At 48.9% G+C, this 27,631-nt stretch overlaps 6 protein-coding genes and 1 pseudogene across 7 annotated transcripts, besides 2 other annotated features; 6 read left to right on the top strand and 1 right to left on the bottom strand.

The window, feature by feature from the left end:
• Positions 1-19,803: part of a sequence feature (contig 1.60 475..68571(-1)) that runs on past the window's edge.
• ANIA_03540 (uncharacterized protein) lies at positions 166-1,701 on the top strand (the record flags this gene model as incomplete). Its single annotated transcript, XM_656052.1, has 2 exons — positions 166-516; positions 577-1,701. 2 exons carry the CDS (start codon positions 166-168, stop codon positions 1,699-1,701), a joined length of 1,476 nt encoding a protein of 491 aa, XP_661144.1.
• Positions 3,502-6,413, top strand: ANIA_03541 (ankyrin repeat domain-containing protein; the record flags this gene model as incomplete). Its single annotated transcript, XM_656053.1, has 6 exons — positions 3,502-3,562; positions 3,651-4,101; positions 4,378-4,542; positions 4,799-5,145; positions 5,378-5,413; positions 5,767-6,413. 6 exons carry the CDS (start codon positions 3,502-3,504, stop codon positions 6,411-6,413), a joined length of 1,707 nt encoding a protein of 568 aa, XP_661145.1.
• ANIA_10425 lies at positions 7,093-8,502 on the top strand (annotated as a pseudogene). Its single transcript has 3 exons — positions 7,093-7,182; positions 7,237-7,341; positions 7,400-8,502. Coding segments are annotated over exons 1-3 (1,298 nt in total).
• Positions 9,614-10,404, top strand: ANIA_10427 (uncharacterized protein; the record flags this gene model as incomplete). Its single annotated transcript, XM_050611512.1, has 2 exons — positions 9,614-9,880; positions 10,090-10,404. 2 exons carry the CDS (start codon positions 9,614-9,616, stop codon positions 10,402-10,404), a joined length of 582 nt encoding a protein of 193 aa, XP_050467535.1.
• ANIA_03543 (ankyrin repeat domain-containing protein) lies at positions 11,364-16,316 on the bottom strand (the record flags this gene model as incomplete). The annotated part of the gene is made up of 3 exons (XM_656055.1): positions 11,364-14,982; positions 15,036-16,225; positions 16,257-16,316. 3 exons carry the CDS (start codon positions 16,314-16,316, stop codon positions 11,364-11,366), a joined length of 4,869 nt encoding a protein of 1,622 aa, XP_661147.1.
• ANIA_03544 (endonuclease/exonuclease/phosphatase family protein) lies at positions 19,316-21,779 on the top strand (the record flags this gene model as incomplete). Its single annotated transcript, XM_656056.2, has 4 exons — positions 19,316-19,669; positions 19,752-20,057; positions 20,098-20,275; positions 20,821-21,779. 4 exons carry the CDS (start codon positions 19,316-19,318, stop codon positions 21,777-21,779), a joined length of 1,797 nt encoding a protein of 598 aa, XP_661148.2.
• Positions 19,804-27,631: part of a sequence feature (contig 1.61 483..865047(-1)) that runs on past the window's edge.
• Positions 25,235-26,775, top strand: ANIA_03545 (uncharacterized protein; the record flags this gene model as incomplete). Its single annotated transcript, XM_656057.1, has 6 exons — positions 25,235-25,247; positions 25,612-26,081; positions 26,235-26,263; positions 26,304-26,368; positions 26,474-26,554; positions 26,768-26,775. The coding sequence occupies 6 exons, from the start codon at positions 25,235-25,237 to the stop codon at positions 26,773-26,775; spliced, it is 666 nt and encodes a 221-aa protein (XP_661149.1).

Genomic DNA, 27,631 nt, shown 5'->3' with positions numbered 1-27,631 from the left:
GCCAGCGAGACCTGAGGTTTTTTCCGTGAACTCTCGACGCCTCACATACCTTTGTGTACGGATATAAGCGGTTCCCTTAGCCAAATATATGGAAACTACGTTCCTGACGTTTCTCCTTCATATTACTATCCACCGAGCCCGCGACAGTGTCCGACAATCCACAAAATGAGAAGTCTCGATAACACGCCCAACCATCGGCAAATTTGCTGGTCAGTCACAGATGCGATTGGCCGACCAGTGCCAGCGATTGACGCCAAAAGAAGAGATCGAAGCAGCGAGGTAGAAGCCTACCGAAGATTAATCCCGTTAATGCATCAACCTGGGTACAGCCCAAAGGAAGAGACCCTTTCCCCGCATCCAATCTTGACCGATAAAAGTTTTCTCGTGCGTATGAGACATACCCACGACGCACTTGTCAAAGCTGTCGTCAATATAGTAGATCGATGGTGGACCGATACTGATGCAGACTTCCCGGCTAGGCTGCCTTTGGAAAAGCATGTGGAGGAAGTGCTACAGGTAGGTGACAGTGTGCCATAGCTCTGAACTAGGGGACGGCCATATTAACCAATATGGCAGTGGATAGACGAGCAAAGCCGGAATCAAATGTTTCCAGAATTCCAGGACAGGCTAGGAAACTGGAGACCTGATTTCCTAGTCACCGAGAATAGCTGTGCTAACGGCCCTGGCTTTCAGATCTGCGAGATCAATAGCCGTACACCCGATAATGTGATAGTTCTCAGCGCACATAAACATCGTCAAATGCGCCAATTGATGGGACCCAGCTCAGTTCTGCAGCCCGCAGGCGACTACGACGATTGGATAGACAGCTTTTTTAGTTTACTCCATACACACCTACCGATTCATATCCTTCGAGGACGAGACGAACTCCAGCGACAGGAATTGGTGCGCTTGGTGGAACTGAGGACGGGTATACGTCCGCGGTTCGTGAACGTGAACAATGTAGAGTTAAAGCATGATGAGTCGTCTGCTACAGGGTATTCGCTCTATTGCCGAGACCAGGTCGCATGTGAAAAAATACATCAGGTGGTCGTGACCCTGTTTCCGGACGAGTTCACTCTGCTTTCGCAAGACATGCTCCGGCAGCTGGCGACTGTGGCCGTGAATGATCTTCGGGCTTCCTTACTGGTGAACGACGAGCGATTTCTAGGTATTATATTGCAAGAAATCAATTCTCTCGTGGCCGAGCACCATATCCTCACTCCAGGTCAAGGCCGGGCTCTCCAGCAAGGCATAGTACCTACTCTCCTGCCCGGATCCCTCGAACTGAAGTATTGGGTCGGAAGACAGATTCAAGGTGAAGTGAGCAAGAACGACTATATCTTGAAAGCCGCCCGCCAGAGCCGTGGAAGAGGTCACTTACTGGGCGCGGATCTTTCCCCAGAAGAATGGACGCGCATCATGCTAGACATGCAAGATCCAAGCATCCGTCCAGGGGTCACATCTTATGTCCTCCAACCGTTCTTACAACAAGTCAAATTCGATATAATCGGTGATGAAGACAATAAGGTCCATGGTAACTTTCTTGTGGGGTGTTACTACACTATCAATGGTCGCTTTCTTGGCCTTGGGCCATGGCGTTCAAGTACGGATAGAATCTGCAATGTCTACAGTAGAATGGGTTGTCTGGGTTTGTATTCAGTGACCCGTTCCCATGTGGATGGGCAGGAGGCTTTGGTATAAAAATGTATATATTAAACATTACCCTGATTGAGACCGCTGAGCCACAAAAAACGAAATGACACATAGTTCTTGTGTACATGCAATTAGTATGATGTGACCTGTGTTGACAGTTGGGTTTATGACCATGGCATGAATATACAACTCTACCACAGAAGTACCTTGCATCAGCAAGTTCATTTATTAGATACAGTATGTGTGTCAGAGGGGGGGAGGGAGGAAGGAGACAGAAATAGACTCCACAGCGCCGGATGAAGCCTGGCGGTTGGTATTACAACGTCAGCTATATTATCCCGTATGGATTGCCATAGACTGAGACCTTCTTCGGGTCTGTTGATTTTGTGCAGCCTGAAGTACTAGCGCCTTCAGCGCACGCCTAGATTTAACCATTCCTTAGTGAACATCCCCTTCAATGCATTCGCGCCTCCTATCTGGTTTAGGGGAAAGGATATTTGGTGTCTATAAGAAAGGTGATGATAAAGCCTACAGGGTAAGATACATTGTACAATCAGGTATTTTCTAGAATGATATCCATAAAAGCACAGGCCTGAGCCTCAGATGGCAACCTGTCAAGGGCGGAATGGTTGAGGATATACGTTGTTGGATCCCAGCAGCACTGATGTACAGAGCTATTTGTGCTGGTAGCCCGTTTATCCTTGTTGAAAATCAATACCAGGAGCATATTTGCTAGAGACAAATTTGTTGGTCCTACTAAGGCTGGGTTCAGAATGCTCTTAGTTGATGAATCCTAGAATCACAAATTCTAGCATCGTAGACTGGCAACCTAGCTACAGCAGAGATAGAGGGCTATATAAGAATGCTTGTTACTACTGTACATAAGTTTCTACCTTCTCAATTAATGCAAGATGTTATCGAAGAGTCGGAGGTGGGATGGGCAGAAGATCAAATATTGGGCTACCGTTAGACCAGGGTTCTTAAATGGTCATTATTATATTGTTAAAGCTGATATGTTTTCCCTTCTTGGATTTGTTTCTCTTATACCTGGCGTTCATATTGCCTGGATGTGAAGATGCGAAGATTCCATCTGAATGTATGGTGGCCGGAGGCTTTCGTCCATGAGAGGCTTGTCGTGCACGGGGCCAGCTGGAGCAGGAAAGAAGTGTCCGTACGGTAACAGTTGGACATTTGGGGGTGAAATTCCGCATCCTATCTATTGGATTTCTGAATAAACAAGCGGCTTGGTAATTGTACGAAAAGTTCTTATTGACACGATAGCATGAAGTTTGCTGGGCGATAGTGATATGAACACCAGGTATAAAATGTCTATGGGGCAGCTATTGCATATGGTCCTGGTTGGCGTTTAGTGATATTATAATATGTCAACCTGGAAAATTGACTGCCTAAGACTAATCTGGTAGACTTGACGCTTTTTGGCTTAGGGGTATTTTCCCAATAATATCAGCATTCATATCAAGCATATACAGACTCTATTGCCAGTTGCAGTAGGTTTGTAAGTTAATTGCTTTTTTGTGTATGCACATGCAAGTAGGTGGAAGTGGAAGTGGGCGATAGGGAAAAAGAAGGTGAAAAAGGGGCTCTTATGAAGTCGCTGTAACCATAGCTAGCTCTTAGGCCAGGAATAGCGTCAGAATTGGAGCATTGTCCCCTTCCTGCCCAGCTCTGATTAGTTTAAAGCTGATGCCCCGCTTTAGGGCATCGGCGCCCCGGGTCTTGGCAGGGTTGACCGTGCTTAACAAAAGAGCGGCGTACCCCTTCCACGATACATGTTTATCTTTTCCTTGTTGGATCAGTGCGTGGAAACATCAGTCCTTACTGCCCAGTATGAGGTCCTCCAAGAACCGCAAGCTGTTTCTTGCCATATTATTAGGCCTCATCACAACTAGTAAGTTTCGTATATTGATCTTATTTTTTTTTGAATCGTTTTTCCCCTATCCATGCACTTGTCTGCAAAAGTTACTAACTACTGCTAGCCAAGACCCAGATTTGCACCCCAGAGACATTGTATAGTTACGATTATGCCTACTACGTCGCCAATCAATCCACCCTTGATATTATTGCCAGCGAATGTACAAGCATAAATGGTAGCATTCGAATCTCGAACAACTACACTGGTTCTTTCTATCTACCCAACATCCGCAACATCAGCGGTGATATCCAATGGTACGCAGACCCTTCAAACATGTATGAGTATAGGCACTCTACAGGGCGCTTTGATACATCCCCAGTGAACTCAATCTCTCTTCCGGATCTCGAGCACATAGATGGCAGCCTGGATCTTCAGTATCTCTATGATTTGAGAAACATTTCGGCTCCGAAATTGAGTATGGTCGGTCATTCGGTTAATGTGGACTGCGCCTACAATGTGGATTTGAGGTCACTCCAGCATGCAAAGTATGCGTATATCTTTGGAAACATCTCAAGGTAGGCGGCTGCGGTTGAACTAGATCTTTTTGAGGTTACGGGAGCTGATAAATATGGCGTAGTTTACGACTTGACTCATTACAATCTGTCAATCAGACTCTTAGGATTTATAATAAGGACGATTGCAGTAGCAGTCTATCACCAGTCTCATCCTTAGAGCTATTTCTCCTGTCGCTCAAATCGGCGACATATATAGAGCTGGGGGGAAGGATATCAACGTGGGTTTTGCAAGCTCATGCCCTTGCATGGAAGCTATACTAACCAAGACTGATACAGCTTAGCCGTGCCAGAGTTAACCAGTATTGGAGACTTGGAAAGCTCAGCATGGGGCCTTGCACGTGGTTTTCAATTGACAACAGACGGCGGACCACCGCTCAACGTTGCATTTCCTCGCCTTGATACTGTCTCTGGAACCCTCAAAGTAAAGGGCAACTTTGCGAGGTACTTGCTTCTTGTTACGCTAGACGCTGATATCGCCCGCTGTGCTGACAGTTGAATGGTTGCTGTTAGCCTCTCTATACCGGAGATGATCGACACAAAAATGAGATTGGAAGTAGAAGCGTTTGACCCACTTGCCATTGATCTTCCCCTACATCGAGTCGGTAGCCTCCAATTGCTCGGGAATATCTCAAGGCAAGATCCACATCCCCACAGTTTTGGTGTCAGCGACATTCCCTGACTAAACTTCGTTCGACAGCGTCAATCTACCCAATTTGCGCCGGGCCTCTAGCGGCATAAGCATCTACTCCGACATGGCCCTTGACTGCGATGCAATAGAAGAAGCAATATTTCAAAACGTAAGCATTTCGTGCTTTGCCAAGGAGGAAGGATCAGAATCGCATGGCCTCAGTGCTTCAGAAAAGGCTGGAATTGGCATTGGGAGCGCGATTGCCGGCATAACTTTTTTCATCCTTATGCCACTTTATATCCGCCACCGGCGAAGAGAGAAAGAGCGACTTAAGGCTGTCTCTGAGGTTGAGCTGATGCCGCCGAGTTATCAGGCTGCTCAACAGGACCGGCCAGCTCTGCCTGAGTACTCACCGGGTGAGCACAGACTTGTCACCAGTCCACGCGAGACATGATGGCCACACATTTAATTAGTTTCATCCATTGCATAGCACCTGTATATAGTATATAATGCCACTATCTTAGAATTATCCACGTTTAGCAGGTCTTTGTCACGCCTCAGTCGATCCCTCAGCCAAACCCTAAGGCTGTCAAAAGTAGCAGCCCTCATTCAGTGATGGAAGAATAGGAAGGCTTGAACTCTTAATAGCTTGTAAATCTCAAGCATTCGCCTTAGTTTCGCAGAGTAGGTCTGACTGGTGCGAGCTGGAAGCTCCAGCATGTTGCTATTTCGCTTTCTCGGCCTCCTTCTCAACCCACCACAATCTTCCGTTCCAATAGCACAGCTCATCTACCGAACTTGCCAGCGTCTAAAAGCCACCTTAGCAGACAGGTTGATAGCCCCCCTCGGCCTCTATAGAGCGAGAAAAGTGGCGAGATGTTCTGCGCTGTCTGTCACCCCAGACCACACGTACAGCCGAGGCACGGTCATATCAAATACACAGCAATGCCACTAGATGAGGGACGCCTCCCAATATTGGAGTATCAATCATTGAAGGGCACATATCATCTAGTGAATACGTCCGTTGCATTGCGCAGCGATCGCTAGGGAGGACGCAGGCGCACATATGCTGCTCGTGGCTGGCGCAGATCCATGTAGTGTCGGCGAGGATGGAGCGAATGCGTTTCATATGGCAGCGCTGATTTCGAATGCTGCTACTCTCCGCGAGTTACTTCCCTTCGTACCAGATATCAACTTGCCAGACCACGACGGCAATACTGCGCTCCACCACGCAGCAAATGATGAATGGGCTGCCCTGGGAGAAATCGCGGAGCTGGTGCGCATGGGGGCAAATGTCGAAGCGCGGAACAATAATGGCCAAACTGCCCTGCACATTGCGGCGGACGCGCAACGTTCCGAAACCGCAGATGAGCTCGTCGAATGCGGCGCATCAGTGAACGCAGTTGACAAGAACGGGAGAACACCCCTCAACATTCTAGTAGATAGCTATGCAGCATACTTTGACTCTATGGTTGGCAAGTACGAGATCGGAGAATCCTGCTATTTTCAGCTACCGCACCTGTTTGAAGCCTTGATCAACCGGAAACCAGACATTTCGCACCGCGACTCCCGTGGAGCATCAGCTCTGAATGTTGCGCTTTTTTGGTACTTGCGGTGGGTCAAAAAGGACGCTTTCGAAGAGCCTCCACCACCGCAGTCTTTGAAGGCCAGGTTCGAAGCCTAGGATAAAAGACGGAAAGAGGAACATCTCGTTACCTTAACCAGTCATCGCGCGCCTCGCGCCAAGATACCCTCCGCAGTTCAAGATATTTGGGTCAACACCGTGCTGGCAGGCCTGCATAATGCGGAATTGGAACAGGCTCTATCCTGAGCCTTCAGGACGTTGCTGATATAGTAAAATGGCGCCAGAGTGTTGGTAGGTGTCTATAGATGTAGGAACAATTGGATTTACCGTAGTTTTAACATTGCTGATGGGAACTGCCTTTACGACTTCTGAAAGCCTTCCAGGGCGCTGCGTCTATTTCTTCCTCTTATCCAGGCAAACCGGGCAGCCACCCGCGGCTGGCAAGCCGCCCTTTTCTACGCTTGCCTTATTAGGCAGGTAGGAAGACCTCGGGGGATTAGCTAGCCGTTTGTGGCTTAGCGCGGAATGAGTCACCGACCTGAACCTGTGAGTAGCCTCGGCTTGCAGTTTTTCCGGCTTTAAAAGGACTGATTACTCTGACAGTATTCTGTTGGCTTGCAACAACTACCTAGACTCTCAAAGACTGGCTCCGCGGGCTAGGTCACGTTACTTGGCTCAAATTCCCTTCTCCCCGTTTGAGCGTATTAACGGAAGGCTCCTGAGCCCGTTGAGAGGTCTTAATACCCTTCTAGCCCGCTACCCCTCGGCCATCAGCACAATGCCTCCCCATATCTACACAGATGGATTGCCGGAACCACCAATTCCAATTCCGGAATGGGGACACCTACCACTTGATATATATCTTCTGGTTCGTACTCGCGACGCGCATATCAAGTGAATGATACTAATAAAATACTTCCAGGAACAATGGGACACACCCTACTCAGGCGCGCCAGACGAACTCCCTGACCAGCAACGTAAACGCCTCGTCCGCCAGTGGCTGAATCTCGGGGCAATTCGGAGACAAGTTTAGTCCTTGATTCAGTATTCTCACATGAATACAGCTCCTCTAATAGAAATCATAGCCCTACTCAAACCGCACCAAAAGGGAGCTGGCAACGTACGCGCCCGCTCAGCCAACACAGGCGGAAATTGAGACAATTCTCCGCCCACTGCGCCCGGACTCTCTTCGCCGGTATGCAGAGTACACAGGCGACGAGGGCATGTGGGTTCGCATCTGCTACGACGTAGAAGATGAAGACCGCGCAGCATTCTGGGATAAGTATGTAGAGTATGCTCAAGCTATCAGCGCTGACTCGCTAGTCTTTGACGACAAAGAACTATTTGACAATGCGGATATAGCGCGTATTCTTGAGCTCTTCCCGGAGCGGGTGACAAATTCGTTAACAACAGGGCAGCTTGCATTTGCAGAGGGGGAGCTGCGGAAGCACTTTGATGAATGGTTTGATTCTGATGACAAGCAGCGCATACTTGATGGAGAGCAGCAAATGATTTCACAGGGCAGGGGAGAGGAAGTAGCTAGAAGATACCGGTTCTACCAGGCTGATTGTGTGGTAGCTCATCTCTTCATTGAAGACGCCGAGGCGCAAACAGCTCCGGGTGGAGGGGTGCTACATGTCTTCCTGGATGATTGTGGGAATCTGGTGTGGAAGGAAAGAGTGAAATGGGACCAGGTTGATAATTTCGATGGAGCTTGGTTTGGGGGGCATTGGAAGGAGGGTTGGGTTTCTGGCTCTGATGGTGGGGAGTTGGGAGCGGCGTATTTGCCAGGGGGTGTGAGAGGGCCCCCCTATCTTCGGTACCTTTGAGCCGCTATCTTGTACTCTGAGTAGCTTTTGTGCCCAGGGTTCCACGTGTTGCAGGTATAGGCATCACGCCCCATGCGACAGTTGGAACCCCAGGTGAGCACGAGCCCGCCGGTGGAAAGTGCCCACTGCCCTAAGTAGCCGAGGATGCCGTCGCAAGTGCTCCGAACACGCCAGTTGCTACCGTTTTCTTAAGCTTGGATGGCGAAGCATTTTGCGATTGTCTGGGCCGTTTGTTAGCAACATAACGGGCCACCTAGCCCTACATACAGCACTTGCAATGGTGCTAGTCAGAGTCCTCGCGCCGGAATGCCCACAATTGAAAGCAAGGTCGCCGGCACCTGGAACCTCCGTAGTCAGTTGAATCTACAGGGCGACCTCGATTCCTTCATTCTCTTCTCCTGTATCAAAGGGGTACTTGGAGACGCCAGTCAGACAGCATATTCCGCAGCATGCGCGTACGAAGACGCTTCTGCGACTGACGTGTCATCAGTGCAACCTGCCTGATGTCACTATCGTTGTCCGTGGTCAATGCAGTTGGCTACGTCGCCGAAGCGGAAGCCTCGGAGTCCCTACGCCGTTCACTCCCAGAAGCCGGCCGCAAAGCCATCGAGGAATACCACGTCTTAGCTGCACTCAAGTCCGCAACTATACCGCTGCTTGACCCGCAATTCATCGTCGGCATCAACACCGGCCCAGGCGTTCACTGTAGTATCGACGGTGCTCTCGAGGGGGAAATCCGTCTTCACCCAGTGAAATACCGCCCCTGTTACGGGATCAGACCAAGACCAGGACGAGCGAGCAGATGGGTCTCTCACTGCATGAATCAGTGCATGCCCATCGAAGACCGACGCCGTTCGTGTGGTTGAAGTTACAATCGCGGAAATGCTCGTGGATATGTTGTTGGTCTCCTGCAAGACATCGACCTGTGCTAGTTGCCTCCGCAGCATGGGGTGGACTCGCTGGTCGTAGTGGGGTCCGTAGAATGCTGTTCACCTGCGTGGTGAAAAACGAAAAGACCGCGCCGATGATGGACCGGAAGATCGCCGCCGCGGCGAGAACTGACGCTGCGTAGATTGTATACGAGTCGATGAGGTAGGTCATAAGTGGAATGACAAGCATGCATCCAAATTCGAACGGTGCGGAGAGGATAATGCTGACCGAGCAGTGGATGCTAGGGTAGTTCGTCCACGCGAACGCAAACATCCCGATTGGGAGCGCAACCCCGCCGATGATTGCTGGTGGAAGACGAGCTTCAGCCGCCGGAGGGAGGCGCGACTCAGCTATAGATGCTTTGAACAGCCTCGCGTATCGCCCGTGGTAGTCCAAGATCGCGTAGACGAGACCGCAGATAATGCCCACCATGATCCCCAGGAAGGATAAGCCGCCAATGCCCTTGGACCAGCCACGCTGTGGCTGCCATGGCTAGATATTAGAAAATATCAAGGACTGAATATACCGGCCAGTATAGCTATGGGCGCCAGTCTTTATACTGAGCTCAGCTCCAGGACTGATCGGCATACAAGCGGGCCGCTCCGTGGTTGGCTGGTCCTGACCAGACAGAAAAATTTGGTAACCAGATCCAAGTCAGCAGTTACAACGCGGAGTATGCCTGCATCGAGATCAAGCCAGCCAGGTTCGTCGCAGCCGCAGCAAGACAAATACAGCGACGCGGCCTTACAACTTGACGCAGCCCTGAGGGAATGGGTGGCCAGACTCCTCGAAGCCGCCCTGCAGATCGTCACCCTCCTCATTGAAACCATCGAACCAGACCATCCAATCGGCCTCCTCCCCTGGTGGTATCGATTGTACTTCCTGCACATCGCCGGCGCGAGTTTCCTTGCCGCCATGATACGCCGGGAACTCTTTCGAATTCGATTGCAGAAAGCTAGGAGGCTGTTCTCCTTGCGCTGCGGAGGCATCAGCATCTCTGTGCGTAAGGGTCGCAGTGCGTACGGACCTTTGAGAGGCTTGCCAGCAGGATAAGCGGGTGGGCGCGCCCTGTTGATGCCGGTGTTGGTACTGGTGTTGGTGCTGGTGTTATCACTGGCGAGGGTAGAGGTGGTACCAGTGCGGGCGTCGGTGTATGTACGCGAGTTTTAGACGGGGAGTCGCCGCCAGGGATTTGCTTCGATAATCTTTTCCAAGAAATTGACTTTGAGATTGATAGTTTCTTATTTGGACTGAGGAATTTGCGGAGGGCGTTCTCTGGCAGGCTTATAACATTCACTGAGCTCCTTGTCATCTGTGGTACCTTAGCCTGAGCCCTGTTGTCCAGATACATACTCGAGGGTTTCTCGTTTTCTTACGTATCATCTTCGCTACTGACGGGAAAGTCCCTAAATAACGTCAGACAAAACGTGGAAACTTTCTCTCATTTCACCTGCTACAGTTTTACTCAATGCATCACAGCGAGCCTATCCATAGCCCGTCGGTGAGGGCCGTCACCCACCGTAGTGACCCAGTCTGTCCAACGCACCTATTACCTTGGCTGAACACTCTGCAGATTATGAAAAACATCATGCGGATCAAGCTTCGCCTTGACCCTCTTCATCTCGGCAGATTATCCCCATAATACGCTGCCTACGCCTTCTCCTTTGACTCCCTCAATCCACGTCCCCCGCGTAATGCCCGTAGTACGCATCCGGATGGCTCGAAGTAAGAACGTCGCTTAGCCCACTCAGATGAAGCGTCGTATATGTCAGAGCACCGGCGGTGCGGCCGAATCAGAACATGAAGATTAGAGAGCTATAAAATATAGAAAGGTAGAATAATAATTTATCTTAATAATTAAGAATATTCTCAACGTCACTCTACGAAGATTGTTCCTATTCATATAACTATAGCTCTACGGGGTTACCAAGCAATGGTGGCTAGCAATCTAGCACTTAAATAATTAATGTGTATTCAATCACAACTAGCCTCACTAACTATCTATCAGCACTTAGATACAGACTAAAGAGGAGAAAATTCCATTGAACGTGATATAACAGGCAGGTAAAGGTGTTATCTGAGGAAGCCTTAATCCGCATAGACTCAGTGGCAGGCCGTGCGCAGTCGACATCGTACCTAACATTCTTGGTTCAAGGAAAGGCACTCACGACGGGTTAAATCTTCCTCGAAATTTCTCACGTTTGCACTTGATTCTGGCGCTCGTCAGTACTGCCCATGTAGACAGCAAGTACGGATATTGCTGACGATACAAAAGAACGAATAAACCTTCCTATTTGTGTGGGTTGGATTCGGCACCTTGGTCCAGCAGTATCTGCACTATCTTCTCATGGCCTTCAGCGGATGCAGCCTGCAGAGCACTTCCATACTCTCCACCTTGGGCGTTGACTTCAGCACCATGGTCCAGCAGTATCTGCACTATCTTCTCATGGCCTTCAGCAGATGCAGCCTGCAGAGCACTTCCATACTCTCCACCTTGAGCATTGACTTCAGCACCACGGTCCAGCAGTATCCGGACTATCTCCTCATTTCCAGCATATGATGCAGCCTGCAGAGCATTGGCATAGTCTCCACCTTGAGCATTGACTTCAGCACCATGGTCCAGCAGTATCTGCACTATCTTGTCACGGCCTCTATCTGATGCAGCATAAAGAGCATTACCATACAATCCACCTCGAGCATTAACTTCAGCACCATGGTCCAGTAGTATCTGCACAATTTTTTCATTGCCTGCACATGATGCAGCCTGTAGAGCATTTCCATAATGTCCACCTTGAGCATTGACTTCAGCACCATGGTCCAGCAGTATCTGCACTATCTTCTCATGGCCTTCAGCAGATGCGGCCTGCAGAGGATTTCCATACTCTCCACCTTGAGCATTGACTTCAGCACCATGGTCCAGCAGTATCTGCACTATCTTCTCATAGCCTTGATATGATGCAGCCTGCAGACTATTTCCATACTCTCCACCTTGAATATTGACTTCAGCACCATGGTCCAGCAGTATCTGTACTATCTTCTCATCACCATCAGCTGATGCAGCCTGCAGAGCACTGGCATAATATCCACCTTGAGTGTTGACTTCAGCACCATAGTCCAGCAGTATCTGCACTATCTTCCTATTACCTTTATATGATGCAGCCTGCAGAGCATTGCCATACTCTGCACCTTGGGCATTGACTTCAGCACCATGGTCCAGCAGTATCTGCACTATCTCCTCATAGCCTCTAGCTGATGCAGCCTGCAGAGCATTGCCATAATGTCCACCTTGAGCGCTGACTTCAGCACCATGGTCCAGCAGTATCTGCACTATCTTCTCATAGCCAGCATATGATGCAGCCTGTAGAGCATTGCCATAACATCCACCTTGAGCGCTGACTTCAGAACCATGGTCCAGCAATATCTGCACTATCTTCTCATGGCCTTCAGCAGATGCAGCCTGCAGAGGATTTCCATACTCTCCACCTTGAGCATTGACTTCAGCACCATGGTCCAGCAGTATCTGCACTATCTTCTCAAAGCCCGCATTAGATGCAGCATAAAGAGCATTGCCATACTCTCCACCTTGAGCGCTGACTTCAGCACCACGGTCCAGCAATATCTGCACTATCTTCTCATAGCCTCTAGCTGATGCAGCCTGCAGAGCACTTCCATACTCTCCACCTTGGGCGTTGACTTCAGCACCATGGTCCAGCAGTATCTGCACTATCTTCTCATGGCCTTCAGCAGATGCAGCCTGCAGAGGATTTCCATACTCTCCACCTTGAGCATTGACTTCAGCACCATGGTCCAGCAGTATCTGCACTATCTTCTCAAAGCCCGCATTAGATGCAGCATAAAGAGCATTGCCATACTCTCCACCTTGAGCGCTGACTTCAGCACCACGGTCCAGCAATATCTGCACTATCTTCTCATGGCCTTCAGCAGATGCAGCCTGCAGAGGATTTTCATACTCTCTACCTTGAGCATTGACTTCAGCACCATGGTCCAGCAGTATCTGCACTATCTCCTCATGGCCTTTAGCTGATGCAATATAAAGGACATTGCCATAATATCCACCTCGAGCATTGACTTCAGCACCATGGTCCAGCAGTATCTGCACTATCTTGTCATAGCCTGCATATAATGCAGCCTGCAGAGAATTGCCATAACATCCACCTTGAGTATTGACTTCAGCACCATGGTCCAAAAGTATCTGCACTATCTTCTCATGGCCTCTAGCTGATGCAGCCTGCAGAGCATTGCCATAACATCCACCTTGAGCATTGACTTCAGCACCATAGTCCAGCAGTATCTGCACTATCCTCTTATAGCCTGTATATGATGCAGCCTGTAGAGCATTGCCATACCATCCACCTTGAGCATTGACTTCAGCACCATGGTCCAGCAGTATCTGCACTATCTCCTCATGGTCAATAGCTGCTGCTGCCTGAAGAGCATTCCCATAGTCTCCACCTTGAGCATTTACTTCAGCACCATGGTCCAGCAGTATCTGTACTATCTTCTCATTACCAGTATTTGATGCAGCCTGTAGAGCATTGGCATACTCTCCGCCTTGAGCATTGACTTCAGAACCATGGTCCAGCAGTATCTGCACTATCTCCTCATGGCCTCTAGCTGATGCAGCCTGCAGAGCATTGCCCCAATGTCCACCTTGAGTGTTGACTTCAGCACCATGGTCCAGCAGTATTTGCACTATCTCCTCATGGCCTTTATATGATGCAGCATAAAGAGCATTGGCGTAATATCCACCTTGAGTGTTGACTTCAGCACCATGGTCCAGTAGTATCTGCACTATCTCCTTATTGCCGTTAGCTGATGCAGCATAAAGAGCATTTTTATACCCTCGACTTCGAGCATTGACTCCAGCACCATGGTCCAGTAGTATCTGCACTATCTCCTTATGGCCGTGAGCTGATGCAGCATAAAGAGCATTGCCATACCATCCACCTCGAGCATTGACTTCAGCACCATGGTCCAGCAGTATCTGCACTATCTTGTCATGGCCTGCATATGATGCAGCCTGCAGAGCATTGCCATAACGTCCACCTTTAACATTAACGAAGTCCTCGTGGCTGGATTTATTGGCTGATGTGGTTATGAGTGTGTTCAGGGTTGATTCAAGCCCCAAAAGGGCTGCGTAATACAAAGGCGATGGTATATCTTCCAAATCTTTCCTCAAGGTCAAATCCCAGTCCCGCATGCTGTCCAAGTCATGGAGCTGCAGCCATGTCAGGAAAGACTTTGCGTTATTATTGAACAGCCTCAGAATTAAATCTTCGGCTGCTGACTCCATTCCGGAACCATCTCTATAGTGACTGTACCAATGCATAGCAGCAAATTGAGCTAAAGGAAACTCAGCGAGCCTTGTCTCATCTAGTGGACTGTCACAGAGCTTTGGCTCTAGAAGATAGACAAGGCAGATCTGAGCAAGTTCAATGTTGGCGCGTTCTTTGTGAATCGCAAATGCTTTCGCCTCTTTTTGCACACGGTCTGACTCAAGGTACTCTTGTACGGAGAAGTGTGCTATGCGGGCAACAGTTGTCTTCTTTTCATTGTCTTGTTCGATCACCGAAAATTCTATCAGACCACGACAGATGTCAATGAGATCGTCTGGATCATATGATCGACCGTCACGATCAAGGTGCGGCGGCTCTGCAAGGTCAATTGCGTGAGCATCAATCAATTCGTGCACTGATAGCGGCCGTTTAGACACGCAGAGCACTGTCAATATTCGTTGGACATCCCCAGCATCGTCCTTGTCGATGCTGCACAAAATCCGCTCATATGTCTCATCCAGGTCGCGTGGCAACGAACGTAGACATTCATCAAGCCGATTCTGATTCCGAGCACGTTTAAGAGCAATTAATTGACACTCAACATATCGAAATCTGTAAATAAATCAGTCAAAATACTTAAATCTTTGATATTCTACGGTACCTACACTCCCTGTGACTTTTTGGCCAAATTGTCCTCAATCTCTCTATGACGTGATTTCCATCTCTGAAATTTGGGGTCATGGCTGAGCTGGTAAGAAACAAAGTTTGCTATATCCTTCTCGGCCTCACTATTCCTCATCATGAGATCTTGATGATGAGCGGGCTTTAGTGACTGGCGGATATCGAGCTCGTCACGGCTAGTAACTAAAAGATGAAAGCCCGGCAAGCGCCACTGCCGCATTATCTCTATTGCTTTTAACACCCCCTCTCTTTCACTCTCTCGGGGGCTCTCGTCCAGTGCATCAAGCAGAATGTAGGTGTCCTGGAATTTGCTGAAAGTATTCTGAAGGGAGTTGAGAAGCGCTTCCACTGGTGGAGTTCCTAGCCTGTATGTTGCATGCAGTTGCTGCAAGTCTTTCTCTCCATCATTAAGCTGCGCTGATAGCTGTAATAATAGCGCTCGAAGCATGCCGGAAGCTGTGATCTTTGACTTATCACGAAAAGAAAAGTAGAAGAATCCGATGCCCACATTGTGTCGATATTGACTCTCAAGGAAGGTAGATTGAATGGCTGTTGAACACATGACCGACTTGCCGCATCCAGCAAACCCATTTATCCAGATGAGAGAGTTGCGCTCCATCAGCCAATTTTTATAATGATGGCCTTCAATGAACCAAGTCCCGGTGCCTGAGTGGTGTTTCTCACAGGCAGCATTATGATCACTGGTCGCATCTGGAGCCATAAGCCAGCTACGTATTTCAGACGAGATATGAGTCGCATTTATGTGTTCAAGAAGTGACCTGAGCTTTGACAAGTCCTCCTGGAGCGTATTGTTGCTTTTGAGCTGGAGCACGTCAAGTGCTAGGGACAGGTTCTCCCGTATCTCACTGATGTCCTCTTCAAGCTTTTGGAGAGTACTTTTTCGAAAGGGATACGCGACCCGACGCCCGGCAGACTTGATTTGACCCTTAAATCCGGCTGTTGATGTCTCTTGTAATTTATGACACTCGGCTTCTAACTCTTTGATAATCTCTTTGCACCCCCATATTGATCTGTCAATACTGCCAACCAGCTCTTGATCATCAATCCGCGGCCGGCGCCTTAGCAATGCTTCATCAAGGGCCGTAAATATAACCAAAAGATTTCCAAGATTTTGCGTGATCTGAATCAAATCGGATTCCTGATCCTTAATACGCTGAGTAGAAGTTGACCAGAGATTGGGTGACCTGGATACCAAGAGACAGCAAGCCGGCAACTCCAGACGCAATTGATAGTGGATCAGCCATATCGAGCCAACTCTTCGTAAGCTAGCTCTGGAGTTGTAGTATATGGGTTTGAGTTATGGCGAAACTATGAGAAATAATAAGGTGATATCGACCTGGTCAAAGAGGTGGGGAAAGGAGGGGATATGTAGGTTAGATGTGGGCCTTCAGGCACAGCCGCCCTATTTAAAGCTGTTATGAATATGGCTTAGCGCTTGGAGTTGGAGTAGTTGATCCTCCGACATTGAGGGGCTATATAAGATGACACGTGTATCTCCGTCTTTTTGTTCTGTAACTAAGTCCATGAGCTCGCTCTTTCAGACAATAATCACTTAGTTCACTCTATTCTATGACAGCTTTTTCTGGCCAACCGTGGATTGCGCTACAAAAGCTTTGCCCCGCAGATCACGGGAACCGCCATTAGGAGTTTCAGCCTCAGGTTATGATATGATATTGACCCATAGATGCAGGACTTGGCAGTATGATACTCAAGCCTATTTTCAACAGGCTTAGCCTATTCTATCGTAAGGGCTTGCTTAGAGTTGAAAAAGCGGTGACACCGGTTTCTGAGTGTCCTGGAACCAGCAATCTGGATGGTGGCTGAGATCTGCTACTAGACGGAAGGAAGCGGGCTGAATGGCGTCTCAGCACAACCAGATTTGGCGTATCAACACCACCCAATCAGGGTGAGCGCGCTGTGGCTGAGTATCACGAAAAGGTTTAGCACAGCGGCTTGTCCTGCTTTTCCTGTGCTTGCTCACCGTGAGGCCTTGACGACTCTCATCTTTTCTTATCTCAATTGCAAGACTGCATTCAGCTGGAATAAAGGTGTTACTGAAAAGGCAAAGTGGCTGTCCTGTCAGCATTATCTCCGGAAGAGGTTATGCCGACCCCACTGCTCGTCGAGTTCGACGTCGATATGTGACTGGAGGCGCCCAATGCCCAGCGCATCAGGACAAACATGCCGAAGCAGTCATAGCGCAGTAAGACTCCAGTTGCTACGATTGCTCTCTAGAATCCGGGTGGACCGCCCCCAAGACTGCACGTGCGAATGGCCAGTTTCAGCTGTACAATTTCTCGTCCGCACAGACCAGCTCTCCCAATATACACTCAACTAGCACCCGTAGCCGCCCAAAGACGCCTACATGACTCTCAGCGCCATCGGGATGCATAAATTGTGCCTGGGCCAGACTTTATCTGGTCATTGATGGGTACCTCAAGTTGGCTGTACGGCATCGAGATTGATGCAGCTATTGATGCCTACCCCCCGTATATTATCTGGGTGTTCGTGGGTATTAGCTCTCGTACAGCTGTTAGTGTACTTAGGCAGCTCTTGGATATACTTGAAGTTACTTTAAGGCAGCCTCGATTCATACGATCAGGTCCAGGGGCGCAAACAGTTCTTCTACTTATCACGGATGAGAAGCATTCCTTCTGCCCGTGAATGAAATTGCCGGTACAGAAAAGGATTCCAGCGCATCTGTCTACTCTAGTTACCGTCCGCTTCGAGTCAAGGCCACTCGCCAGCAATATCGACGTAGATGGGTCCAAACCAGAATACTACGCCATTGCCTTGGACATTGTCTCCAGTCCGTCCTTGTGGTAGCACGAGGCTACGTCGCTAGACCAACCGTCAAAATAAACTCATTTCCAGTGGGCCGCAGACTTTACAGCCACTTGAAGCCCCTGGGCCATCGCCTTGCGAGGCCCTGTGGATCTTTGGCCTTGACCCTAGCTCTCTTAGCGTTTCTCGAATCGACGTTTACGCAGTATACTAGTTGCCACTCTTTAGTTCATATAAGATCTCTGCCAGACCCGCACTCGGTACGGCAACTACAATGTTAGGTGGATCCGCGGCATGTCACGTCCAACGGAGGAGGATCCTGGAGGACACCGAAAAGCACTAACTGGGCCTCAGGGCGGATACTCTGTTAGCCTAGGGCCCTTCTCTTCTGGTTAATTGATACGGAGTCTAGCAACAACAAGGCTTTAAAAGCAGGGTGTTAGCAGGGTGTTACATGAAATGACCAAACACCATTGAACTGGCCGGAGTATTGTAACTTATATCAAGACGTCGCACTTGTCAGCTGAAGGATGTGAAAGGGCCGCATTCTGAACATGCACGATAATCTATGTACATGAACGAAGTTGGCAAGGTAAATGAGCGATAACGGAATTTCTAAGTTGCTGCTGCAGCTGCCGTTGCAATCCTCCGGTGTGCGATGGATCAGCACATCTCACTGGTCGTCCCCGTGCTGGAACCTGGAATTTGGTGCCGTGCGTGCACCGGGCGATCCGGCGCATGTGCCACTCCTGCGCCCTAGTTTAGTGTGTGGACTATGAAACCAGGTGGCCAGGTGGCACAGTTCTGAGTCACAGACAGGCAACTGAGATAAAGCCAACCCTGCTCTCGAGGTTCGTTTCTCATCGCTCCTTCACCACTGCACCCCATACCACCACCACGCGATCAAAAGATTCTTCCCGCAATTCTTGTGTCTTTGCACGGCCGCACTGACTGTGTTTGGCACCCTATTCAAGTCCGCAGCAAGTGCTCGTCTTCGGCCAAGACAACAAGGTCCCCGACAACAACGATGCCATCTATGAGATCGTACCCGGCGAAGGCCATATTTGGTGCCCACGTAAACCGACCGCTCGCTGTTAAAGAGTTACGGGTGGAAATGCGGCCGTTTATGGGCTCGGTAGCGGTTTTATGCAGCGTCGATTCCACAGGTCCTCACATTCTAGTTGTAAAGCAGGGAAACCTGGCGATCCGGGGTTTTCTATCTCGTGCGTTTTGTTGTTCCCAGGTAACGATATCGCGCTCTCTATCTAGAGACCCCATGCGGACAGAATACTCCCGAGACAACGTGTCAGTCTTGTAGACAGGCAGTACACTACTAGAGTCTCGGCTCAGGAAGCATCCCGAGCACTGACAGTCCACCACGACGAGGGGAGAACAGGGCCCCCTACTGCTCTAATAACTGATCTCTTACGCTTTGCTCATCGATCATTCCCTCCACCCCATGGAGGTGGATGACTCCCCCCCAGGCGGAGCCCGTCCGGGGACTCCGCTCCTGGGTGAAAACTCTGAACCCCCCTCAGGACCTACCACCCCGACCCCCCTACCCCGGAACTCCCTGAAGAGAAGGGCCTTATTCTCCCCACAGAAGACTCCCACTGCAGCTCCGGTCCCTGTATCCCATTTGCCGCAAGCCCCATCGATCTGCGAGCAGGTCAGCATGGTAGCAGACGACCAGCTAGTCCTTCTTAATGATTGGAAACTAGCAATGACCTCTCTTGCTAAAGCTCTAGATCTAACTGTCTCCTCTCTACAGGGCCGCCCAAGAGACCTGGCCCGGGGGCTTGCAGCCAGATTTGTTTCCCTAGCAAAACAGGACTCCCCTCAGCTGATTCCTCTGATGACAGCAGCTGCACCCCCACAGCCATCCAGGCAGATAGAACAGCCAAACCAACCTCCGCACTCCTGAAGCTTGCGAAGGCCCCCTAAAGAGGCGAACCTCGCAGCCTACAACCTGGGCATCCCTGACAGCCCCAAGAGCTGGTCAGGGGAACTGGCAAACTATTGCCCCAGAACACCGTACGCAAGCCAAGCAACCAGCACAACGAAAGCTGAAGCAGCCAAACAAGACTGACCACCGCATCTTCCTCTGCCTCCCGGCCTCCTCTAGCCTCCGGGCTATTAGACCACATGGCATCCGGGTCACCCTTGCAGGGAAAGTTCCGGACAGGATTGCACAGGTGCAAGTAATATCAACAGGATACACAATCACTACAACTGAACAAGGCAAGGTCTTCTTACTATCAGAGAAGGCTGCTCGCTCTAGCTGGGGATGGATACTTTGAAATACCAACAGAGTATCACCAGGTTATTGTCCCCCGGATCCCGAAACAACTCTGGTCCCTGGATGGATGGATAGATACTACAATTACAGATATCAGCAATAAAGCAGAGTGCATTACTAGTATTAAACCACTCATGGCCAAACTCTCAAAGCACCCAGTAGAGAGGGACTCTATCACAGCAGTCATAGCCTTTCCAAAAAGGCTACAACACCCCTTGCAACTCTTTGGCCTGTCCAGCCTATCAAGGCCTACCCGCCCCAAGCAAAGGCCTTTGCAATGCACCCGATGCCACCGCTTCCATGATATACGAGCCTGCTGCTCCAGCAAATACTGTATCTCCTGCGGATCCTTAAAACAGGAATACAACTGCCATGTACAGTGTATCAACTGCTGCGGCCCGCATGCAGCGGACTTCCAAAAATACCCAGCCAGACCCCACATCCAGAGGAACACTGTCACCCGCCTCTCAAAAGATGCTCTAGCTGCTATCTGCAAGGCAGGCCGGCTTGCCTTCCAACAGGAGCAGAAGAAAGCAGAAGAAAGCTCTAAACAACAAACAGATAATACCCATACTACAAACCAGCCTACAAGACAGCTCACCCAGGAGCTCTTAAACCAAACCCTGACCTCCCCTGAACTATGAAAATACTACAAGCTAATATAGGAAGGGGGGGCACTGCACATGACCTGCTACTCTCCTTTGAAGCAGATATCATTCTTGTCCAAGAACCTTGGACAAATACAGCAAAGCACCTAACCAAGACCCACCCACAATATCAGCTGTTCAGTCCCCCGACCCGATGGACTGCCAGACCCAGGACTCTAACATATGTACAAAGGGATCTCCCAGCCCATTCCCTCCCAGAACCAATCTCACCAGACATCACCACAATCTACACGGCAGGCCTTACTATTATCAATATCTACCGCCCCCCTAATGACCCAGTTGCCCCTGCTGGTGCTGGCTCAACACCCTCTACACTTTCCACACTCCTAGGATATGCACCCCCAGAGAACACCATCCTAGCAGGAGACTTCAATACCCGGCACCCATTCTGGCAGCCAGATACTGAGTCTCATGCTATCACACCTGGCGCAACAGGATTATTAGACTGGCTTGATGCCCATGAGCTGGAACTTCGCCTCGAGCCAGGCACCCCCACCCGTGGACCAAACACCCTAGACCTTGTCTTCTCTAACCTACCACTAAGGGCCCTAGTAGAAGACCATCTAAAGACTCCAAGTGACCATGCAACAATTGGAATAATACTGGAACAAGAAGAGCCCCCGCCTATATACAAGCTTGGATCCACCAACTGGGAGAAAGCCAGAGCCCTGGCAAGCCCGCCTGACCCAACCCTACCAATTGACCTACTAGCCAAACAACTGGTCCAGACATCCCAGCTTGCAATACAAGGCGCATCAAGATACAATACTTGCAGACTCCCCAGGACCCCATGGTGGACTCCAGAACTAACAGACATACTACACCAAACAAGACAGCAACAAAACCCCAACTATAAACAGCTCCAGAAGGCCATTGTACAGGCAAAGGCTGAATACTGGAAGCAGCGAATTGAACAAGCCACAGCACCTATAGATGCATTCAAACTTGCTAAATAGATACAACATCCAGACCAGCTCACTGCTCCTCCCCTGAATATACAAGGGGCACAGGTTACTACCCCACAGGGCAAGGCAGACGCCTTCCTTAATCACCTCTTAGAGAAGGGGGCCCTGCTTCCAAATCAGACAGAAGAGGGACCCCTAAACAAGCCCCTGGGCTCACTACACCTGCCAACAAAAGAGCACTGCTGGGCTGCTCTCTGTGCCCCACCCCTGTCTGCCCCCGGGGAGGACAGACTTGCCACCACTGCTTGGAGGGAGCTCTAGCCCGTACTAGGAGATACAATCACACAACTGTACTACAGGTGTATGGAGGAAGGCTGCTTTCCACTGAGCCTGAAGTCAGCAAAGGTAATAATGTTACCGAAACCAGGAAAGAGGGGCTATACCCAACTCAATGCCTGGCGGCCAATTAGCCTCCTCTCTACCCTAGGTAAAGGCCTAGAGTGCCTCCTAGCACAGCAGATAGCTGTAAGAGCAATTCAGGCAGATGTGCTAGCCCCCTGCCACTTCGGGGCCCTGCCAGGATGCTCTGCCATTGACCTGGTCCAGGTTCTTGTTCACAGGGTAGAGGAGGCCTTTCAACAGGGAAAAGATGCTTCACTACTCCTACTAGATGTGAAAGGGGCATTTGACGCTGTAATACACCAATAGCTCCTTTCTTACTTACGCCTACAAGGATGGCATAAAGGCTTACTCCAGCTACTTAAGGACTGGCTTACTGGCCGCTCTGTATCTGTTCATATCAAAGAAGGCACTGCCACAGCACCAATTAAAGGCGGACTCCCCCAGGGATCCCCCCTATCCCCAATACTCTTCCTGCTATATGCAGCAAGAATAGTCTCTATCTTAGAGGGCTCCTTCTGCTATGCAGATGATATAGGCATATTATTAACTGGGAATACCCTGGAAGAGAGCTCATAACAACTGGTAGAGGCCTACAAGCAAATTACTGCTCTAGGGACAGAGACAGGCCTCCCTTTCTCAATAGAGAAAACAGAGATACAACACTTCTCTAGAAAGCAGCAGCAGCATCTCCCCACAGTTACTCTACCTGGTATAGGGGAGATTACACCATCCCTATATACACAGTAGTTAGGAGTTCTTCTGGATACAAAGCTTACTTTTAAAGCCCACATTAATTTGGTCTTTAGCCGCGGGAAACAACTCGCCTAGCACCTAAAGAGACTTAGCAATACCCAGCGCGGCTGCCCAGTGGCCTCCATGCAGGCAGCAGTTATACAGTGTGTTCTTCCAACAGCTCTGTACGGGGCAGAAGTCTTCTATACAGGCAAACAACAAAAAGGGGTAGTTAACTCCCTGCTTTCTCTCTTCCGCACAGCAGCCCTGGCTATTATCCCAGCCTACAAGACCACCCCTACTGCAGCACTCCTCCGCGAAGCAGACCTACCAGACCCAGAAGCTCTACTCAACAGCATCCTCCAGAGGGCAGCAGTGAGATACATGAGCCTTGATACTAAACACCCAATTGCCCAAATAGCCGCCCAGTAGATGGAAAGCCCTTCAATCCTAACCATGCAACGGAAGCCCCTTCAGGTCCGCTGGATTCCAGGCCACTCTGGAATTGCTGGGAATGAGCTGGCAGACAAGCTCGCTAAGCTAGGGTCTTCTATATACAGCCCCGACATCCCCCCCTCCCCAGCATACCTATGACGGGAGGCAAAACAGTGGCTCTGTACAGAGACATATACAGCATATGCTAATAAGGCGCCTGAAACCTACAAAGCCCTGAATATCAGACCCTATACAAAAGAAAGCCGCTCCCGCGAGCACAAGCTGCCCCGGTGGGTACTTGGCCGACTCGTCGCCGCCCGTACAGGCCACGGAGACTTTACGGCATACCACCAGTGCTTCAACCACTCAGACTACCTGGAGAGCTGCTCTTGTGGTAGGACCAAGACCCCAGTAGCACTTCTTCTTCTGCCCATACACCAGAAAGCGCTGGAAAGATAGATGGAGATGTATAAGGGACGGCCCGTCAAAAACAATAGACTGGCTCTTAAGTACAGCTGCCGGGGCTGAAGAATTCAGCCGCATCGTGCAAGAATCATCCTTCTTCAAGGATATATGCCCGAACTGGGCCCGCCGGAGCGCTTGATAGTGCGACAGTCCACACATCTACCTGGATAAAGGGTCCGGCCCCTCCCCCCAATCTATAGGTAGTCGAAACGGGCATCTGCCCTCGAAGACCTAGCCAGGGCAGCGCCGGGTGCTTCTTCCGCTCATTTCCAACATATATTGTCCATAGTTGCTGCTTCAAACCTGTATCTAGCTGGTTCCTAGGCAGTTTTGTTTAGGTAGCACGTCCAGATGCCCCCTGGGAGGCCGCAGATCACGTGGGCCACGTGATCCGCCGAGTGACGTTAAATAATAAAACAAACAAACAAACAAACAAACATCCCGAGCACTGAACTCTTGGGGGCGAAGCGGGGCCGTGATCGGCTTTGGCAACCGAGATGGAGACAAAGTGATCCTTTCATTAGCCCTATACGAACTTACCTGGCGTCGGCAACCATACACTCAGTATAATATAGCTTGTCTCATTCCGGTATCGCGCCCGTAAGGACCCATGCAACTAAAGCCTTCATCCCTAGTTACCTACGATAATCAGTAACCAACACTACTCCAATAAGAATTCAAGAAAACGCGACAGAGCGACAGAGACACATACTAATAAAAAGAAGTACAATACCGGAGGAACTATCTCTAAATGGGCTCAGCACTTAGGTTCAGAAACGTGCAAGCAATTTTGAGTGAGATCTTATTGTCCACCTGGAAGGTGATCTTATCACTATGGACGGATGAATCAGTGGCAACCCACTGAGTACCAGCGTCGTAGTACCCCAATTCTAGCTTCTTAGGCTTAGTGGCATTGCAATTACTCATAAATTGTTCTTCAATTAATCATGTCAATTGGTTTCCTCAGCATTAGCCCGTGTGGACATCAAAATTCATATTTTATTACAGATATTCGTAATCATTAGTATCGTCTTGTACGGAGGATTTTTTCCGGATAGAAGCATGCGTTGTCGGATCTGAAGTGCAATCTAGGATTCAATAATCTTGGTGGATCGTATCAATTCGACTCGCCTATCCCTTTTTACCGCTTTCAGAGGTGGCGATATAATTTCTATCACTAGCTTCTCACCGATGTCTTCAATACTAACGGCTTGTTAGGTGGTCAACATAAAATCCTGTTCATCTTGTTGCTATTAGATAGAAAGAAGAGTGAAATGGGAGTTAGGATTAGGCTAGAAGACATTTCGGTAAAATAAAACATCATATGTCGGCCTTCTCGACGTAGCTCAAGACGTATGGGTAAAAGTACGATACTAAAGAGGGACTTGCTTACACCGAGGGTCTACTCCGTAGCCCTTAGACCATGTTAACCTGAAACCCATTAGGTCTCTGTTAGCACTAATACGGAAACTATGCATTGTCCAAGTTAATTGTTCTCTCTGTTGCCTATGCATGTCTTACTACCTAACAGACCCACTTATCAGCACCTAACTAGATGGCCTTCCCTGGCCTTAACTGCTTATGAACTTAACGCCGCTCATTTGGAGATGGTGGGGCCCAGGGCCGGGCCGTGGGAGAAACTTCCGCGCTTTGTTAGCCCGTCCTCACTACTCTATAAATGAGTGAATTCCTAATAGTCCTGATAGTCTTCCTTAATCCTAATACACCATATTTATCCTCATCTACAGGCCCCTCTGTACAAGATAGCCTCCAATGGACACATCAAACATAAAACCATACTACCTTCCTGCAAATGCAGTCTGGCTTGGTTAGTACCTGTGTAAAAAAGCCCCCTATACGGAGAGACTGCCTAACACGTTCTACAAAGTTACCGGCTGCTCGTCAGGGATCAGCCAATCCCTGGTGCAACTAATCGCGAAATCTTCTAATCTGATCATTGCGACTGCTCGTAACCCTGGTTCTTTGTCTTCAATTCTAGATGGTTCCAGTGTCCTTAAGCTAGCACTGGATGTCACGTCAATTCCATCAATTGAGGCCGCTCTAAAAGAGACCCTAACAAAGTTTGGCCGTATTGACGTCCTTGTCAATAATGCAGGGCATACTCTTGTGGGCGATACTGAAATAGCACAGGACAAAGAGTCATGTCAGTTGTTTGACACTAACTTCTGGGGCATGGTTAATATTACCAAGCATGTCCTAGGAATTATGAGGGGAAAAAACCCCAATAGAGGAGGTGTGATCCTGAATGTTAGGTCTATGGGCGGATTTATTGGTATCCCTGGCGGCTCTTTTTACCATGTGAGCAAGTTTGCCGTAGAGGGATGGACTGAAGCCGTCGCGAAGGAGTTGCCTACTGAGTGGAATAATAAGTTTATTCTATGGCTATTATTGATAATGTGGCTAACCAAAAAAAGAAAATAAATAAATAAATAAATAAATAAATACTTATAGTCCATCTATGCAATATTGAGCCTGGTGGTGTCAAAACCAATTATACAACCACCTTGCTGAAGACTATAGCAAAAGGGGACACCCAGCCTATGCTGACCTGAACTATCCCACCAACACTCTGCTGGGGTATATAGGTAAGGCAGAAAACTGGGCTTCCTGGGCAGAACTAAGCACGATTACTGCAGCTATATATTGACTTGTTAGTTGCAGGGGATGTATTCCTATTTGTGTTCTACTAGGTGCTGATGCCTATAGTACAATTACTATGGACCTGGAAAGTATCAAGAAGGATCTAGAGGAGTTGAAAGATATCAGTCTTGGTAGGTGATGCAAAGCAGCTGGACTCTATTGGTTTCCTACAGAAGGCTTAGGGTTGGGTCTGAGGAAGAGGTGTTACTTAGGCCTTTAGAAAAGGTATATCCTTATTTCTAGCTTTATAAAAGGAGAATTTGGAGCTACCCTGCTCTTTACAACCTATAAGAGACAAGATACTTAAAATAGAAATAGAAGTAACAGTATATACTGAGTAGTAGCAAGTTAAGCTTGATAGAGAGCAGGTAATTGCTCCCACACGCAGTTCCCTGCTAATAAAGCTCCTATACTGCCTTAGGTTACCTACATTAACCACCTGCAGTCAGAAGCCAGGTATCAGAGGATTATAAGGGATTACAATAGCACTGTGTTGTAGTTTGTGGAATACTGTGTTAGTTTATAGTAGCTTTGTCTGTACTTAGCAGGCCAGCTGAGGCCAGATTATTTATAATATATGCAAGAGTACAGATAATATAAGTACTCTTTAACTACTTTCAAGATTATATATGCCTTTTTCTGTAAACCTGACCTGGATTATATATTTATAGTGTCAGGTCTTGCAAGGCTCCTAGCAACCCTCTGGGCATCTAAATACCTTGGTATTTGTGACTATCTCTAGTCAAATACCCTTCCTACTATAGATCTTTGGCCCGCCAGCAAAGTTGATGAGTTCTTGTCAAGTTTGCATATTCTCTCATGCAATTTACAGGAACTGAACTTGGTATCCTGTTCTTAGATATAGATTTCCTTATTCCAATAAACAGGGGCGGCATTCTTACCTACTATATCCTCCCTTTACTGGCCTTGCCTCAAGACTGTTGTCCTAAACAGGATTCCTGTAAATCTCTTATCTGGCATGATTTCCTGCCCCTCTTTCTATACAGAAGATGTCCTGCAATCTAACAGATATTCCTTACAGGTAAATAGCTATTTAACTACAAACTTGAAAGTGGCGACGGGATTTTCAAGAGCCCCTGGCTGAACGGCGGATACAGTATCTCCTGCGAGAGAATGAACACCGAGCACTTCCACCGGCTGTTCATTTCACTGAACTAGGCCGCGCGGTGGATGCCTGTCCTGCAAAC

Source organism: Aspergillus nidulans, chromosome II, assembly GCF_000011425.1.
Source record: "Aspergillus nidulans FGSC A4 chromosome II".
Taxonomy (NCBI): Eukaryota; Fungi; Ascomycota; class Eurotiomycetes; order Eurotiales; family Aspergillaceae; genus Aspergillus; species Aspergillus nidulans.
The sequence above is the reverse complement of the archived record's forward strand: the minus strand, read 5'-3'. Positions and strand labels throughout refer to the sequence as shown.